Here is a 16462-nt window from a genome sequence, read left to right on the forward strand (position 1 = left end):
AATACTATAAAGTATCTGTAATTAACTCAAATAGTATTCCTTGATTTTCACTTAGTCGAAAACCTGCTGCACTAAGATCATGTGTTGGGTGTTTTCCACGTGTGTCCAAATGCTTTGAAAAAGGAAAAAAAAAAAATGTAACACATCTGGTTTTCTAAACCATAGTCATGGAAAATTTTACCCTCTGGTGGAAAATAATGTAGTCACTTAGCTGGAAACTCACATTCAGTGTATTTTAATATCATTTCTGTTTTCCTCCTCTTCTAATGTAATTTATTAGATCTTCCCCTTAAAGCAAAAATGTATCCATGAGGTTTCACTCCGCACAGTGTGCAGCAGAGGCTCACAGGTTAGAGTCCAGATGGGCAGAATTAGTTCTGTCTTTAATGGACCCATCTCTCCATTGTAATTAAGTGCACCATGCCATCCATTCAGGGACAGAAGATAAGTGAACTCTACGCAAGCAACAGCTGATTCCCTGAGAGCAAACATCCTCAGTTAGAAGGTCTGCCCGCCCTTTAGTGTCCTGGGTATTAATTAGCTAGGTAGCCTGGGTACCTTACAGAGCTACTGAACAGAGCCACACCCCTTCAGAAACTCTGAGAACCTCCCAAGGTGATAAGCAGAATGAGAAATGTGGCCCAACTTCTTTCCCAAGGATCAACTCACAAGTAACAAAATTTCCCAGCCCTTGTCTTTGCTTTGTGTCATATTGAACATTCTCACAGTTGAACACAGTAAATGGCAACATTTATCATGTCCAATGAGATTTTTAAAATTTACATGTATTGAGTCAACCTTGGAAATAGTTCATGAAAGTCATCAAGTTAGAAAGTGTTTGGCTCTGTGAATGCTCCCTGTTGACTGATCTTTAGTTATACAATCTAGCAGCAATGTTCCAATAGTCTTTGAGAACAGTAAGCACTTTCAGTATGCCTTGCAGAAGGGCAGAGGCAGGAAATATGAAAGGGCACATTATATAGTTCTCATTGAGCTCCCAGATGCTTGCCCCTTGCTACTACGTTAAGCTTTTGAGACCAGTACTGCTAAGGTTGTGTATGCATTTTATATTCAATCATAATTCCTGAAATCAAGTTGTTTTTCTTTTTCTTTTCTTTTTCTTTTTTAAAAGGTGATTAATAGTGCCAGAATTATGACCCTATGGTTCCTACAGCTAGTCTTCCCAGAATTGGATTAATTTTTTTTAAAGAGAAGTTACTTCTTCATTCAAAGATGTGACATAATATTCTTCATTAAAGCATCTAAGTATAAATTTAAAGAATCTAGTTTAAAAGTCAGAGCAAGATCTACTGAAATTTTCTTTCATATTAATATTCAACTGGGACTGGGCACTAAAGAGTCTCACTCAGGACCCAGCCTTACGCCTGAGCAGGCACTGCTCCCCTGGGTCTTGGTCAAGGATCCAGGAGTCATCTGCAGCTTGGGTCTCCATGGGCTACCGCAAGTAAAATCAGCCTTTCTCCTGCACCCAAAGTGCCTTCAGCTCCCTGGACCTCTTTGACTTCGACTCCCCTGGGTGCCCAGCAGGCCTCTTTCTGATTGCCCACCTTTCTGCTTTGCCCCAAATGCAGAAACTTACAGAAAGAGCACCTTCCAGACAAGCCTGATGTCAGGACTATGACACACCCTGACTTCTTACTTTTGGGGCTTTTTGAGGGGTGGGGCGCGGATTAATAAGAAAACTCTTGACCCTTAATAGCTTTTACATTTCAATTTTGGATGTTATACTGTGGTTTATTCTTCAGATTCTGCAACTTTATATCCTCACTGGGAGACATGCAACTCTATATAAAAGGAACCGGACCAGAGCTTATGATTATGAAACATATCATTTTTGCTGTGTATTTTTGCTTGTTTGTTTCTATTACTGTGAAAACAGCACCTGCTGCAAGTGAAAAGTCACAAGTACTGAAGGAGATTTAAGGAAAGGCCTCTCTCCACCCTAGTCCCACGATGGGCAGTTTATGACATCCCTTTCAAGTGCATAACAGACTCTAAATCTTGCTAATAAGTGATTTCTTCCCATCTGCCCCTTGATTTTCATCAGACCTGCCCTGGTTTCTTTGAAGCCATTAGCTGGTATCTCTGGGTTTATAATCTATTAAATATATGCCCATTAGTTCTTTCATACACCCACATTGGGAAGCTTTCGGTGAAAATTATCGTGGCCTATAGGCACAGAGCCCTCATGGCTTGGGCCAGTTGTTACATTCTCGGCCAGGGGAAAAATGATTTCTGTACATAAATCAGAGATCATATTTTCACAGCTAGTCTTCAATGACTTGTCTTTTATTTGTGGGGGAATAATGGTTTTAGAAAAGAATCTTAAAATCTGAATGTAACAATGGAGGTAAGAATGATAAATGACTTATTTATTTAAATGTTGCTGGGTGTGCAAATGTATCCCTTCTAGCTAATCTCACAGAAAAGGACTTGTGTTAGGACTTCTGCTGAGAAAAGAGTTACTTTCATTGAGTGCTGCAGGAGGTCCCGCTCTTTGTATGTATCAGATAAGAACTATGCATTGTATATTGGGGGTCAGGAGCAGCTACCAGAGCATTCCAGAACTCCCTGCCCATTTCTAATAGCCTAAATGAATAGGAAGTGGAGGCCACGATCTCTATTTTGTGGCTAACATTTGTGGGTATGCCTATAACAGCAGGTCAATATATCTGTTCCAACTTTAGATTAAAACCATTCCCAAAGTTAATGGCTCTGATGCAAGTGGAGTAGTTGATGGTAGTTCAGCTCTTTCACAGAATTGTGATACACAGGTTTTAGAAATCTTAGGCAAGAATGATTTTGTAAAATTGCTGGCATTGTATCACAAATAGCTTGGTATGTTACCTTCTCCATAAACGTCCTTTTACTTTCTGTTAATAATATTTATTGTATACTTGGATAGTAGTCCTGATGGCTGAAACCCACCCTTGAACCTGTTATAAAGTTTAACACTTTATAGGACAGCCAAACTCCTGATCCCAATTTTGGGATTATTTTAAGCCTCACTCAAGAGAGATGAGCTTGAAAGGACTGAAATGCCCTTAGACTGGTGAGAAGAAATAGCAGAGCCATTTTATCCTAATTCTCTGTGAGAAAATCAACCAGCTGACCTTGAAGAGATTGAAAAGTTGGGTTTTTTCATTGAAATTGACCTATATTTAACAGATACATAAGCTAAAAGGTTGCATTGCTGGGCCCCTGGCATAGGAGATTCAGTTCCGTATCCAAGAAGACTTTCATCTAAAGACCTTTAAATGGATCAGCATCTCAGTTCCATTCTTGACTTGATTTGGGCAATCTTTTTACCTAAAACATAGCCCAATAAGGGCCACCACTAGAGGAAAAGCAAGAGAAGTAACTTTTAGGTATTTTTTCAGAGTGGCTCACTATTAGTATTTCTCTTGATATAGGAATAGAAATTCATTTCACAGAAATTAGATGGCTTCTCTAAGGCCAAGTTAAAATAATAATAATAGTAATAATAATAATAGCCTAGGCAGGGTATAATGTCAGAATTCAAATATCTTGGCTTGGATTCTTTAGCCTTGGAAGGGACAGACCTGGATGCAATCTGGGCTCTGTACCTCCTAGCAGTGAGACCTCAGCAGTCTCTGCACACTATAGTTCCTCCTCTGTAACACAGAAAACAGGGCAATACATACCCAGGACTGATGTGCAATGCAAGGTCCTGTAGGTGAGTGATTTAGCATACCCCCTGGCTCAATGAAAACATTAGTTATCATTACAGGAGGTTTAATGTGTGAAAAAGTCATTTAGAAGGATCATGCCCATCAATGGCTCATTCAGGGTCTTCAGAAATCTTTACTTTGACATCAGTTCTTGCTGTTGTGCACCAAGGCAGAAAGCTAATGTAGCTTCTTGCCATGCTACATGCTGCTTCCTGGTGATTATAGTGTGACAAGTACCAATGGCCTGGATTCTCTGAACTCTCTTGCTGTCTTGGCCACATTTACCCCAAAACAATTTTGAGCTCATTTCATGATGATTAATATACTGATATAAGAGAACATTATATTCACTACTCTGACCCAGATGTACATGAAAACATTAAGGCTTAATTTGGTTTAATATGACATCTGATAATGCCAAAAAGTAGTCACTTCCAGAGTAAGTACTTCCAAATTTTCAATCTGCAAAAGGACTATCACGTGAACCCCTGATTTCAAGAAGCACAAAGTGCTTATCCTAATGTCAGAGCTCTTTGGTGTAGGATTAAGAACCCCAGAGGCTGACTATAGATGTGACTTGGAGTTCATAGAGAGCTATTAATACATATACTAATTTATTATATGGATTTTTTCTTTCTTCAATGAAAATCAGATGACTACTCCAAAGACTGGATCAAAATTATTATTTTATGCTCAAAATACTTTGACTTAAAATGTAGTGATATATTTAAACTTTAAAATCCAAAAATGAAAATATCAAAGAAATCCACCATAAAATATACATAATTTGTCAGCAAATTCTATACTTAGAATGATATATATTTCTGAAAAGATTGTTGCAACACCTCTTCTCACTCACCTGCAATTAAATAATTTGATAGCCCTGGCTGCTGTGGCTCAGTGGATTGAGCGTCGGCCTGCGAGCCAAGTGTCACTGGTTCGATTCCCAGTCAGGGCACATGACTAGGTTGCACGTCAGGTCCCCAGTTGGGGGTGCGAGTGAGAGGCAACCACACAGTGATGTTTCTCTCCCTCTCTTTCTCCTTTCCCCTCTCTCTAAAAATAAATAAATAAATAAATTTTTAAAAAGTAATAATTTAAAATACTTTTGGTGTAGAGTTTAAAGAAACTGTTCTGCATTTATTATAATTTCACACATTTCAAAAGCATCTCTGAATATAGAGGTAATTTATTTGTATTCAGGTGGTTGGAGAGAATGTGTAGGATTTCTAGAAGGGTCTCTAGCTTTGCAAATGGGAACTGAGTTGTACTTTTAATATGCCTTTCATCTCAGAGCTATTAAAAGCTGGTATTCACAGTGAGAAAAACCAAGGAGCAATAAATTAAAAGGCTGACAAATAGGCCTCTCTACTCGATCAAAAGTCTACTATATCTTATAACTACTCATAAATTATGGGGGCAGCTATGGAGTTTTCAGTCATCTGTTCATGTTAAAGAATTATTTAGATCCAAACACAGGTCCAAAGTATCTTAATTTTTTCCAATAAGTGTTGAGCATCTTTGTGTATGTACATGTGCGTGTTCAGTGGATTAGATGGCTTTAGAAGCACAGCTGACTCCACATGATGGAGGGGAAAAGGTGATGTGTGTTTGTAGATCCCAAGCTAGGGAGCCAAAGGGCACACACCTTAGTTTACCAAGTAGGGGGATTCCACCTGAGAGTAAGGGGCTCTGCCTTTCTATAGTAGAGACAGTCTGCATCCAGAAAGACTGAGAGAGCTTTTAGTCCTCTTGTCTCATAAATATACCAAACAAGATTGCCCTGAGACCTTATGATGCACCTTTGTGTTTTCTAACTGGTTGAAAGAGATGGGCTCATGTGGCTATTATTATCCAGGTGCAGAATTCATTCATTTAGACAGACCTTTCTGATAAAATGCCCATGCTGAAATGTACTAAGAGAGCAATGATTGTTCTGAAATGTGCCTTCAAAGAGTGAGACAGGTTATAGAAAATGAAAATCTTTTAGGTATAAGCAGATTAGTAATAAAAAACCATTTTCATTTATCAGACCTCTTTGTACACTTCACATGAGCCAAGCATTGTGCAAAACACTGGAAATGTTGGGGTAAGTCAGGCCTTGTCTCTCTCTGGGCACTTACTGTGGTGGTTGGGGCAGGGCACCAGATAAAGAGGTACAGTGGTTATTTGTGCCACTAGTGAAGCAGAAAGGAGGAGGCAGTGATTCTATCTCAGGAGGCCACGAGGAAGCCTTTATGAACAGGTTAAGCATTTTCTTTTGGCTTTCATTATTAAACCTTAAAAGTTGCTCCCTCCTCCCCATGGCTATGTTTGTCACATATATGACCTCTGAGTAACTGCAAGTCAGGGGATGACCACCCTATGCTCATAAGAAATACAAGGCCTTTATTCATCCCCTATTCCAACAGCTAGCATTAAAACGACAGCATACATAGGTGAGTATATTTTGTTATATCTGCATCTCTAGCCAGAGCTTCGGATGTCTGAAGTCACGCAGAGTGTCACCTTGGCAGCCCTGGCCTCTGGGACTCCGTGTGGCCTCCTGCCCCTTCCTCTCTTCTGCTTCAGGTTCTCCTTGCACCGCCCAAGTCCTGGCCTCCAACCTATTCCAGCAAACCCTTAGCAGTCCCAACCCCAGGGGCCTGATGGCCAGCAGGGAAACCCCCTGGCTCTGCACCCATTACCAATGGCATCTTGGAAACAGCCTAGCACCACCCTGATTGCCAGGCTTTTCTCCTCTTCTGACCTAAAGAATACCCTTCCATATGGTGGCAGAGCCTAAGCCAATGTTCCCGCAGGTGGTGGAAAACCAGCGGCTGTTCGGCGCGCTGAAGACCTTGCTGGAGGACCTGCGCTCAGAGCTGCGGGAGGACGAGTATGCCCGGCTGCAGCTGCAGCAGCAGTACGCCAGCGACAAGGCTGCCTGGGACGTGGAGTGGGCCGTGCTCAAGTGTCGCTTGGAACAGGTACCTGCCCCCAACCTCCCCTGGGACAGGTGGAGAGCAGGCACAGTTACTCAGACCCACAGTGACCCTCCTCTAAGAGGACTCTGAGGAGAAAACCAGGAGCAGCCACCTGCTGTCTCTTCTTATAGTTCCCAGCCTTTCCAAGGCACCTCCCACCCCGATATTTCCTCTCCCAAATATGAAACACGGTCAGCATTTTTAAAGTAGCATTTATTTTCCTGTTCCATTTTGAACAAGGTTGTATTTAGCCCTATCAAAGGACTGCAGTATATGGTGATGATCAGCATGCACTGACGTAATTCAGACAGGAGCTAAGCAAAAGCAGATTGCAGTTATCTCTGAAAAAGGTAAACACATGCTTTTCTTGAGATTTCTCCAAATACTGGAAAGAGCTGTAGACCTTCAACTACATGACCTAGAAATCTAATCAATTTCGGTGTCCTATTTACACTGAAGGAAATGGAGGCCCAGGAGAAGTGGCTGGTCTCAGCTCACAGAGCCTTCAGTGCTCAAGTAGGGAGGAGAGTGGGTACCTGCCTTCATGCTCCTGACAGAACAGAGCCAGCTGGGAGATTTTAGACCATGGCATGGTTGTTAAGATCACACCTAGCCAGAAACATTCTTTTCTACATTTTCTGAAATATTTTCTCCCTGGAAATCCTAAAAGCACTGTCACTTCCTGCACAGTGTGCTCCTGCTCAGATGGTTTCTCCCAGCCCCTTGATTATGATGATAATCTATTCTTTAGGCCCTATTTTAAGGCAAACCATAAAATAATTAAAGTTTTATATCAATTGGATCAGTCCTGCATGGGAGGAAAAAAAACTGCCTGGAAATGAGGCATCTTCCAAATGGCCTTAATAAAAGATGAAAGGGCCTGTCATGTCCAAGGGAAACAGCTCCCCTGGTACCTACATGTTTTTCATTGCCACTTGGGTCAGGTGAGCAATGGTGTCAGGCTCACAGCCCTGGGAAGAGCAGAGACACAGTCTTCTCTGCAGAGGAAGCTGCAAAGCATAGGAAAACCAAAGTGCCAGGCCAGGCTAGTCAGATGACGAAGCCACTGACCTAGTTACCAGTCCTGCCCACTGCCTGGAGGCATGCTGACTCTTACTAGATTCTCTATGTATGTTAGGACACAGCCTGAACTGTCAGCAGCAGAGGAGAAATGAGTAAAAACACTCTCGATGAGCTGCCATTAAACCAATTTTAAAATATGGCTATGGGAGAAAAAAATAAATATTTTTAAAGATATTAAGTGTAGCTAAAGAAAGGAGGGATAATTTTGTATACCAACCAGTTTCAAAACACTTCATCTTTGTTTTAGAGAAACCTTATATCCACCCACAAGTTTGCTACAAATAAAGCCTCAGGGAGAGTCATTAAATACTGTGAAATAATGCTAGGACTTGAAGCCTAGAAAGCAGGTGGTAATAGGTAAGATTCATCTTCTGCCCAAATCGTTTAAGAAGTTTCTTAAACATTTGCAGCCCAGGAAGCAATGAATGTGGATGGATGCTGGTTCATTTATAATAGTTTCATCTTTACCCTCTTCTACTTAAAAGTAAAAGAGGTGAACTCCACTGAAAGTTAAGTATTTTTTCTCAGTCAAGGCCATGTTGAGTCGATTCCCAAATCCGTGATTTCTTCAATTGACTTCTAAGTCAGACCTTGTTCTGAATGCCATGGATCCAGCAACAAGTAAGATATTTCTTGACCAGATTTGCAGTGCAATGGGAGACCCAGACAAGAGCTGTAATTTATTAGAGTGTGAGAAGTACCCTGCCAGGTCTGTACACAGTGCTGTCGGTGAGTGGAGGCATGTAGGGCACAAACCTCGGCTTGAGGGTTTAGGGAGGATTGTCTGTGAAAGTCCTGCTTAGAATGAATCTCAGAGAATGAATAGGAGTGGGTACATGGAAAAGGGAGAAAGGAAATTTCACACAGAAAAGGAACATGGTGAAGAGGGCAGCATGCCATGTCTGTGGAGCTGCACCTACTCAGGTGTGAGGCAAAAAAACTGAAACATAATCCTGATTTTATCTTGGCTTTAATGCATTGTGATTTGCTTTTTAAAAAGGTTATTTTGGATTCAAGGAAGAGAATGGATTAGAAACCATTAGAATTAAATGGATTAACGTGGGTCTGTGGGATCTGCTGAACTAGAATAAGAGAAAGACACATCTGTATGTACACTCATCTTTAAAATTTCTTATGTTCTCCAATAACAGTATACATCCAGTTCCTTCTTCCTGCCCTCTGTGCTGTTGTTGTCATACAGTTTACTTCTACATGTCCTATAAATACGCAATACATTGCAACTATTTTTGCTTTGGACACTCAGTGATGTTTTTAAAAATTTATTTATTTATTTATTTGTTTATTTTATTTTTAGAGAGAGGGGAAAAGAGAAAGAGAGGGAGAGAAACATCACTGTGTGGTTGCCTCTCACTCACATCCCCAACTGGGGACCTGACGTGCAACCTAGTCATGTGCCCTGACTGGGAATTGAACCAGCAACACTTTGCTCGCAGGCCAACACTCAATCCACTGAGCCACAGCAGCCAGGGACACTCAGTGATTTTTAAAGCAATTAAAAAATAGAGAAAAATGAGTTTCATGTTTTATTTATTTGTCATTTTCAGTGTTTTTCTTTGTGTGTGTGTGTAGAACAGTGTCTGTTGCTATCATATTATTTCTGCCTGAACAGTTTCTCTATCATTTCTTGAAATACAGGTCTACTGGCAATGTTTATTTTTCTTTCAATTTTTATTTGTTGAAAAATATTTTTTCCTTTATTTTTGAAAGATATTGTTGCTGAGTATATAATTTTATTAAGGTTGCCATTTACCCCCTTCAGCCCATTAGAGATATCACTCCATTGTCCTCTGACTTACATAGTTTCTAAGGAGAGGTCTGTTGTCATTCACATCTGTGTGCCTCTGTGTGTGTGTGTGTGTGTTTTCTCTGCCTCCAATGCTTCCTCTTTGGTTTTCAGAGGTTTGAACATGATATGTCTAGATGGGAAGTTTTTGTTTTTGCTTATTTGTTTGTTTTTTGTATTTAACCTACTGGATATTTGACAAATATGTATCATAGATGCCTAGGTTCCATCACTGCCCCATCACTAGGTTCCATGTTGGGGCTAAGAATATAAGACAGACACACCTACCTGTCCTCAAAAAGCTTTACGGAAGAACAGGCAAGAGATGATGGTGACTCAGTAGGGAAATAGAGCTGAGAAGCAGACTATGAGAAACTTGACATTCTGTGACTCTGTCAAGTGTTTATAATTAGAACTTTAAAAATGAAAATGGTGCCCTGGCTGGCTGGTATGGCTCAGTTGATTGAGCGCCAAATTATGAACTGAAGGGTCACCTGTTCGATTCCCAGTCAGAGCACATGTCTGGGTTGCAGACCAGGTCCCCAATTGGGGGCATGCAAGAGGCAACCAATCAATGTTTCTCTCCCTCTCTTTCTCTCTCCCTTCCCCTCTCTCTAAAAATAATTTTTTTTAATATCTTTTTTTTAAAAAATGAAAATGAAAATGGTTTCTTCCATTGCATTGGTCAAATCTTGGTTTAAACATGTTTCCAGGGATAATACATTAATGTTCTGGCATTTTCTTCATTTATTTTTGTGAAACTTGGCAAGGACTAAGTTCCTAAGATTTTTCTTCTTGACAGCTGGAAGAAAAGACTGAGAAAAACTTGGGAGAACTAGACTCCACCACTGACAGCAAAGGAGCATTCAAGAAGGAGAGGGAGATACACCAGAAGCTCCTTGCTGACAGTCATGGCCTGGTCATGGACCTGCGCTGGCAGATCCATCAGATTGAAAAGAACTGGAACCGAGAGAAGGTGGAACTTCTCGACCGCCTGGACCGAGATCGACAGGAGTGGGAGCAGCAAAAGAAGGAACTCTTGTGGAGAATAGAACAGGTAAGGAAGCACCCAGACACCAGAGAAGAGAGTGGAGACAGCTAAAATGACTTGGAAATCAGAGCGTATAGAGAAAGAAAACAGGTTGCTTAGAGGTCCTCATTATGTCAGGATGTTTTATGGGCTTCCAGAGGAAGAGAAAGAAAAGGAAAAGTAGAGTATTAAGTGATTTCTGCAAACAAGAAAATTAACTTTTAAGTTTCCCACTAAAGATGTGGCCACTGTGACTGCTTCAACTTGAATGGAATTATTGTCCATTAGTAAAGAAATTACTAAATTAAATTGGAAATCAGGCTGTTTGCACTTGCTGTGCATTCTATTGAACTATAATTAGATAGGACCACAGTCAGGGGATGTAGGTGGTAGCTCATCACCTTCAGCTAGCTCATCACCTTCAGCTAAACAAATAATTCAGAAATTCAGATTAATTTAAGAGGGGAGGGGAAGTTGTTTTTCTACCACCCAGATCATCATTCTCTACCTTGCCTCAGACTTAGGACAGTTTGCATAGTTGTGGTTGTGCCTGGGTGATGCACAGATTACATTTTTACATTAAATTGATGAGGTTTGGAATTCCTCCCTTGCCAGATTTTTACATAGCATACATCTTATTTCAGCTTGTCACCCTTATAAATTCATGAGGCCTGAAGGAAATGCATTAGAAACTGAGTTCAGGAAAAATAACCTCATTATTCTATTACAAATACCCATACTGCCTGCATTTATGTGGGAGCCTTTTTAAAAATGTGCTCAATTATCCCTAGACACATGGTACCTGTGTTATGCAGGCGCAGTGGCAAAGGTTAATTTCTGCATACTGTAGGGGAGGGAGGGAGGGAAAATGAACTAAAAAAGAACTGGAACCTTGAGCTCAAAAAGCCTTGAGAAGAAGGAAGTGCACTGCAGAGAGGAAAGAGCTGAAGTTCCTCGGAGGCTGGATTACTCACACAACTGAGTCACCATACTGATATTTGATATGGCTCGTTTTAAACTTCCCCAAGTTCTATCAAAGGAAGGTTGGCCACTTCCTGTTCGACCTAGAAATGCCAGCACTTGAGGAGAATCTTCTGTATTAAATCCCCTGCACTTGTGCTCTATCGAAGGGATCAGTTGTCCAGGGAACTTGTAGGAGCAAAGTGTTATGTGTTCCTAAGAATGGTCACAGATATATTGGAGCCAGCCGTAGCTAATTAGTATCACTAACTCTAGGTACCTGTTACCAGGGAAGTTCCCTCTTGGCCTTCTCCCCAGGGTCTCTCACTTTGTCTATCCCTCCTGTACCCCAGCAAAGCCATCAGGAGCTTGCCTTTCCAGGTCTCCTTTGCCTGTTGGTCATGTATGGCTTCATTTTGGAAGTCATACCTTGGATATAAGCTAAGCAAGTCTTTTATGGTTTTATTTTACTTTTGGGAACGAGGAATTTCTACTAAGGGAAGATTAATATTCAGCTTTCAAATCATTAATGAGCAAGGGATGAGCATTTGTCTCATTTTAAGACTATATTTTGGAAAGAGAAAAGGGGGCAGGAACTGAACCCCACGTCCAGATTGTCAGTACCATACCAGTTCTAGCTCTGGCAGCACAGGACTTCAGTGCCCAAGGCTGACACCTTCGAGTGAGATTGGTTCTGGGCATTCACCTGTTTCCGAAATTCAGGTGTGTGGTGGATCCCACAGGCTTTGTACGATGACTTCACTGCTCTTTTTAGAAGAGGGTTTGTTGCCAATAATTGATGCTTCAGATATGCAATTGTGGCTTTCAAAAATAAATCTGGCCTTTCCCCAAAAATATTTGAGATTTTAAAAGAAGATTTTATAAATCTTGGTGCCCAATCTTGAAAATTAGGTAAAGTAGTTTTAGACATTCCCTGTGAAAGAGGAAACTGGCTGAAGTGTGTATGTGTGCATATAGATTTAGTTTATCAGTAACTGGATTGCTCCCTTGTTTAACTTTTAGCTACACATTCCACAGATAAAACAATAATGAACATTCTTCAAAGCGTATGCTCTTGATACTTGACTACTTGGTGAGCCATATAACCTTGACTAGGATAACCTAATACAGTTGGTAAAAGAAGTAACAGTAAATCCATTTTCCACTTCCAGAACACATGCTTCATACTTGCCTGGTGTCACTGAATTCCTACACAAGTTCTGTGCCACATGAGATAGACACTTTACATGATGAATCACTGTGGGAGTGTGGTTAAGGTCATATAACACATCTATCTTATCAGCATCTCCTGTCTCAATCCAAAGTTGACTGGGTGATTGTTAACTTCTATGGAGTCACACTGCCTCACTCCTTAGAACTAAGTTCCCAATTAACATGCTGATGATACAGGACTTGCAGCTAGAAAGCGCTAAAGGAAAGTTCATTCTCCACCCAGTAACTTCCTTAAATCAGGTCCCTCTACCAAACGAAAGGCCCTTCTTTTAAAACCTGCTCACAAAGTGACTTTTTCTTTTGACTGCTTCAGATAAGGTGACACCCTGGAGGGTTTATTGTTTCCTTTATTGTTTGAAATGCAGATCTTTTAAATTTTCTATTTGCATTACAAGTTGTTCTATTGCAGGATTCTAAGTACAGTAATTGCTGGTGCTTGGTTTGAAATGACTCTCCTAGGAAACCCTAGCCTTTTAAGGATGCATTATTCTATTACAACACCCCAGAGGCATCTTAGCAGCAGATACCTCTAGCTAAAACCATTCCAGTTCATTTTTAGGAAACCTAACACAGCTTTAGTGCTTGTTGCTTCTGGCAGCGGGGTTTATTTTTGAAATTCCACTTTACTGAGTTAGAACTGCTTGCTCATAGCTCTCCTCTTTAGTCATTCTTCCCCCTCTTCACACACACTCAGTGCACATTTACAGTTTCAAATGTGATTTTTGCATTTTAATTCCTTGTCCCAAATAGTTTTGAGATTATCATGTGTTAAGACTAAATTGTACTGGCATGCATAAGATAAACATAATAGAAACCTTTCCTTTTAGTTTCTTTTATTAAAGAAAGCCTTTAGCATCTTTAAGAGAGCTGGGAAGAACTGTGTCATGGGGAAGGAGAGAAAGAGAGCAGAGACAGCGGAGCTGAAACCCCAAAATAATGTGTTTCTTCTCTAATGCAACTGTAATCCTGCCTGAAACTCTCAATGTGGACGCTCTTGCTGCTTGACTCTTCATCTGTCTCATAAAATGAAGATAATACTCTGAGGCTGGTTCCACCGCCTCATAAAATTCCTAAAAATAAGCAAAAGGCCTTTGGTGATATACAGTCCACACTTATAGCCAATTTGTGGATGAAGGCTGCAATTGGGGCACAAATATATAGTTTAGGACTGATTCTTTCTTAAATAAATTAATATATTTCTAAGAGGGTTTTAGAACTTCCTGGCACTGTCCCAGCACTTAAGGATTGAAAATATTTCTCTATCACCCCTTCAGGACAAATTCAAGTATCATTATAGTCATTCAGATAATTTACTTATTACAAAGAGCAGCTAGCGGGTAGAGTGCTGAGCATATCATTCAATAAAGACCTCATTAAGGATATGTAGGTGGAAATAACCTCAGTTCTCAACTGTGCTTTCTGTGCATGTTTGTGCAGGAAGGCAGAGAGAAAGCCCTGTGAGGAAAGCTCAGGAGAGTAGAGCGGAAACTGTCCATTAGACTTCTCCGAGGCGAGGAGCAAGAGAGCACCTGCCTTACATGCATTTCCCCGACTGTCCCTGTGATTTCAGTGATGTCCTTCCTGACCATCCTCCAGATAGTTCTTTTGCTGTAAATAGGCAAGGTGATTATCAGTGGCCCCAGCCCCAGAGGGCAGGCCTGAGGGAAGTCTGTGGTGGTTTCACTGGCAAACAATGAGCTTCACAATGGGCTGGGCCCCTGGAGTCCCTTCTCCACCTGGGAGGGTTGCATACTATCCCTATTTATAGATGAAGAGTTGGGGACTTCATGCCTGATATCAAATTAGTAAGCCATGAAACAGTGGTTCCGGTTCAGGTCTTCCTAACTCCAAGTGGTCCTGTGTTTTTCTCACAAGTGCTTCTTGAGCTTCCCAAGTCAGGCAAGTATGACTCATAAGTGTTTTTCGTGTTTGTTTTTGGTCATACCAAATCTTAATTACCTTGATAGCTAAGTTTCAATCCTCTCAAGCAAAGTGTAAGTTGTTTTTGACATCCATTGGCTATAACAGTTTGATCATTTGGGTTATATAAAAGACCCTTTCCACACGATTTGGAAATAATACTTTGTTATTATTAGAAATGGCTGCTAGTTAAGAAAATCAAATTCACCCTCAGAAGTTTGCTGTCATTGATGATTTCCCATCAATTACCTTAAGTTCTAAAGGCAATTACCAAAAAAATAGAAGTTCTAAATATGTTGTTTAATGTTAGATTTTCTTTAACAATAAATGTACATTTTCCTGTAAGCACAGTACTCAAAGTTATATACAATAACATAGATTCTTGTCAGGAGGAGTTGTTTTATAGATGGTTAATGCAGATTTTCAGTCCAAACAAAACTGTGATTTTTTTTTTTTTTTTTTTTTTTACAGCATTTGTAATGTTAGGTTACATTTTGAAATCAAGGTCAGAGCTTTAAGAATATTTACTTCTCATGGTCTCTGAGATGTGAGTTGTGGATTTACAGATGGACTCATCTGTAATTCCAAATTGTGGAGAGACTATGGTCTTAGGAGAGCAACAGACAGAAAATTGAGACTAATTATTTTGATTTTTAAACCCTCAAGTTGCAGAAAGAAAACAGTCCCCGAAGAGGTGGAAATTTCCTCTGTGATCAAAAAGAAGGCAACATCCGCCCCTTTGCTCCCCCGGGAAGCCCCCGTGTGCCCAGGCCCATGGGGTTGTGGCCCTGCTCAGACTCAGACTCCACCTCTTTTGAAGGCCAACCGCTCTCCAAGCTGAAGGAATCAGACAGGTGTTCAGCCCGAGAGAACCTGTACTTGGATGCCCTGTCTTTGGAGGATGAGCCAGAAGAGGCTCCAGCCCACAGGCCCCAGAGGGAGTTCAGGAACTGCCTCCCTGAGGTCAGCCTGGGTTTTCGGATCCAGTTAAGCACTGCAAGACCAAGGGGTTGTCGGGAAACTGTACCACGTGGCAGGCACACTCCAGGGCTTAAGTAAAACCGAAAGCTTCACAATGCCAAGAGCTTTGCTTGGAGACCCTGACCCCAAACTTCTAGCTTGTGCTGTGGTCAGTTTTACTTTTCCACTTTGTCTCAGGTTTGGAAATACAGGGCTCATGTCCTATGTAAACAGAAAGGTCTCGTGAATGGCGTGTCTAGTGAAACACACAGGAGGAAACTAGATCTTCAACTTCACTTAAAATCTTAGCACAGTCTTCTGATTCTTGATAACTTATTAACAACAACAAAAAATCTGTTTTAAAGAAAATACCTGACATTTGGAAGTAGCAAATGTCACTAAACAATGACATACCATGAATACCTTGTTCTGCACAAAGGAAAAACAACCTAGCACTTAGAAAACTTACATAAATTAGATGAGCAAATGGATGACTTAAGTTGTAGTTAAGCCCTTTTTAAAACTGGGTTTTAAAAATTGATTTTAGGAATCATTATAAGTCCATTTAACAGTCACTGTACCTGACATTTAACCTGTCCCAAGCACTTAGTAGACTGAGGAAAGTTCACGTCAATAGTATTGTTGAAATGTGGGAAAATTGTAGCCAGTCACACATCTGTGAGATCAGGTGTCCTCTTCTTACCATAGATACCCAGCTGATGTGACAGCGCCAATATGCCACCCTGTTTAATCTGTTGGCAGTCTCACATAGTCCAATTTCACAGCAGTGAGA

The 16462-nt window shown here is 40.7% G+C and overlaps 1 protein-coding gene across 5 annotated transcripts in view; it reads left to right on the forward strand.

The window, feature by feature from the left end:
• MTCL1 (microtubule crosslinking factor 1) overlaps nt 1–16462 on the forward strand; it is a 149725-nt gene that overhangs the window by 121328 nt on the left and 11935 nt on the right. For all 5 annotated transcript variants that reach the window (XM_090285799.1, XM_090285800.1, XM_090285801.1 and 2 more), the window contains 3 exons: nt 6515–6682; nt 10369–10623; nt 15376–15672. In XM_090285799.1, the coding sequence (XP_090141925.1) occupies nt 6515–6682; nt 10369–10623; nt 15376–15672 (720 nt within the window). The remainder of the gene's footprint in view (nt 1–6514; nt 6683–10368; nt 10624–15375; nt 15673–16462) is intronic.

Source organism: Furipterus horrens, unplaced genomic scaffold, assembly GCF_987537825.1.
Source record: "Furipterus horrens unplaced genomic scaffold, mFurHor1.1.pri manual_scaffold_8, whole genome shotgun sequence".
In the NCBI taxonomy this organism is placed as follows: domain Eukaryota; kingdom Metazoa; phylum Chordata; class Mammalia; order Chiroptera; family Furipteridae; genus Furipterus; species Furipterus horrens.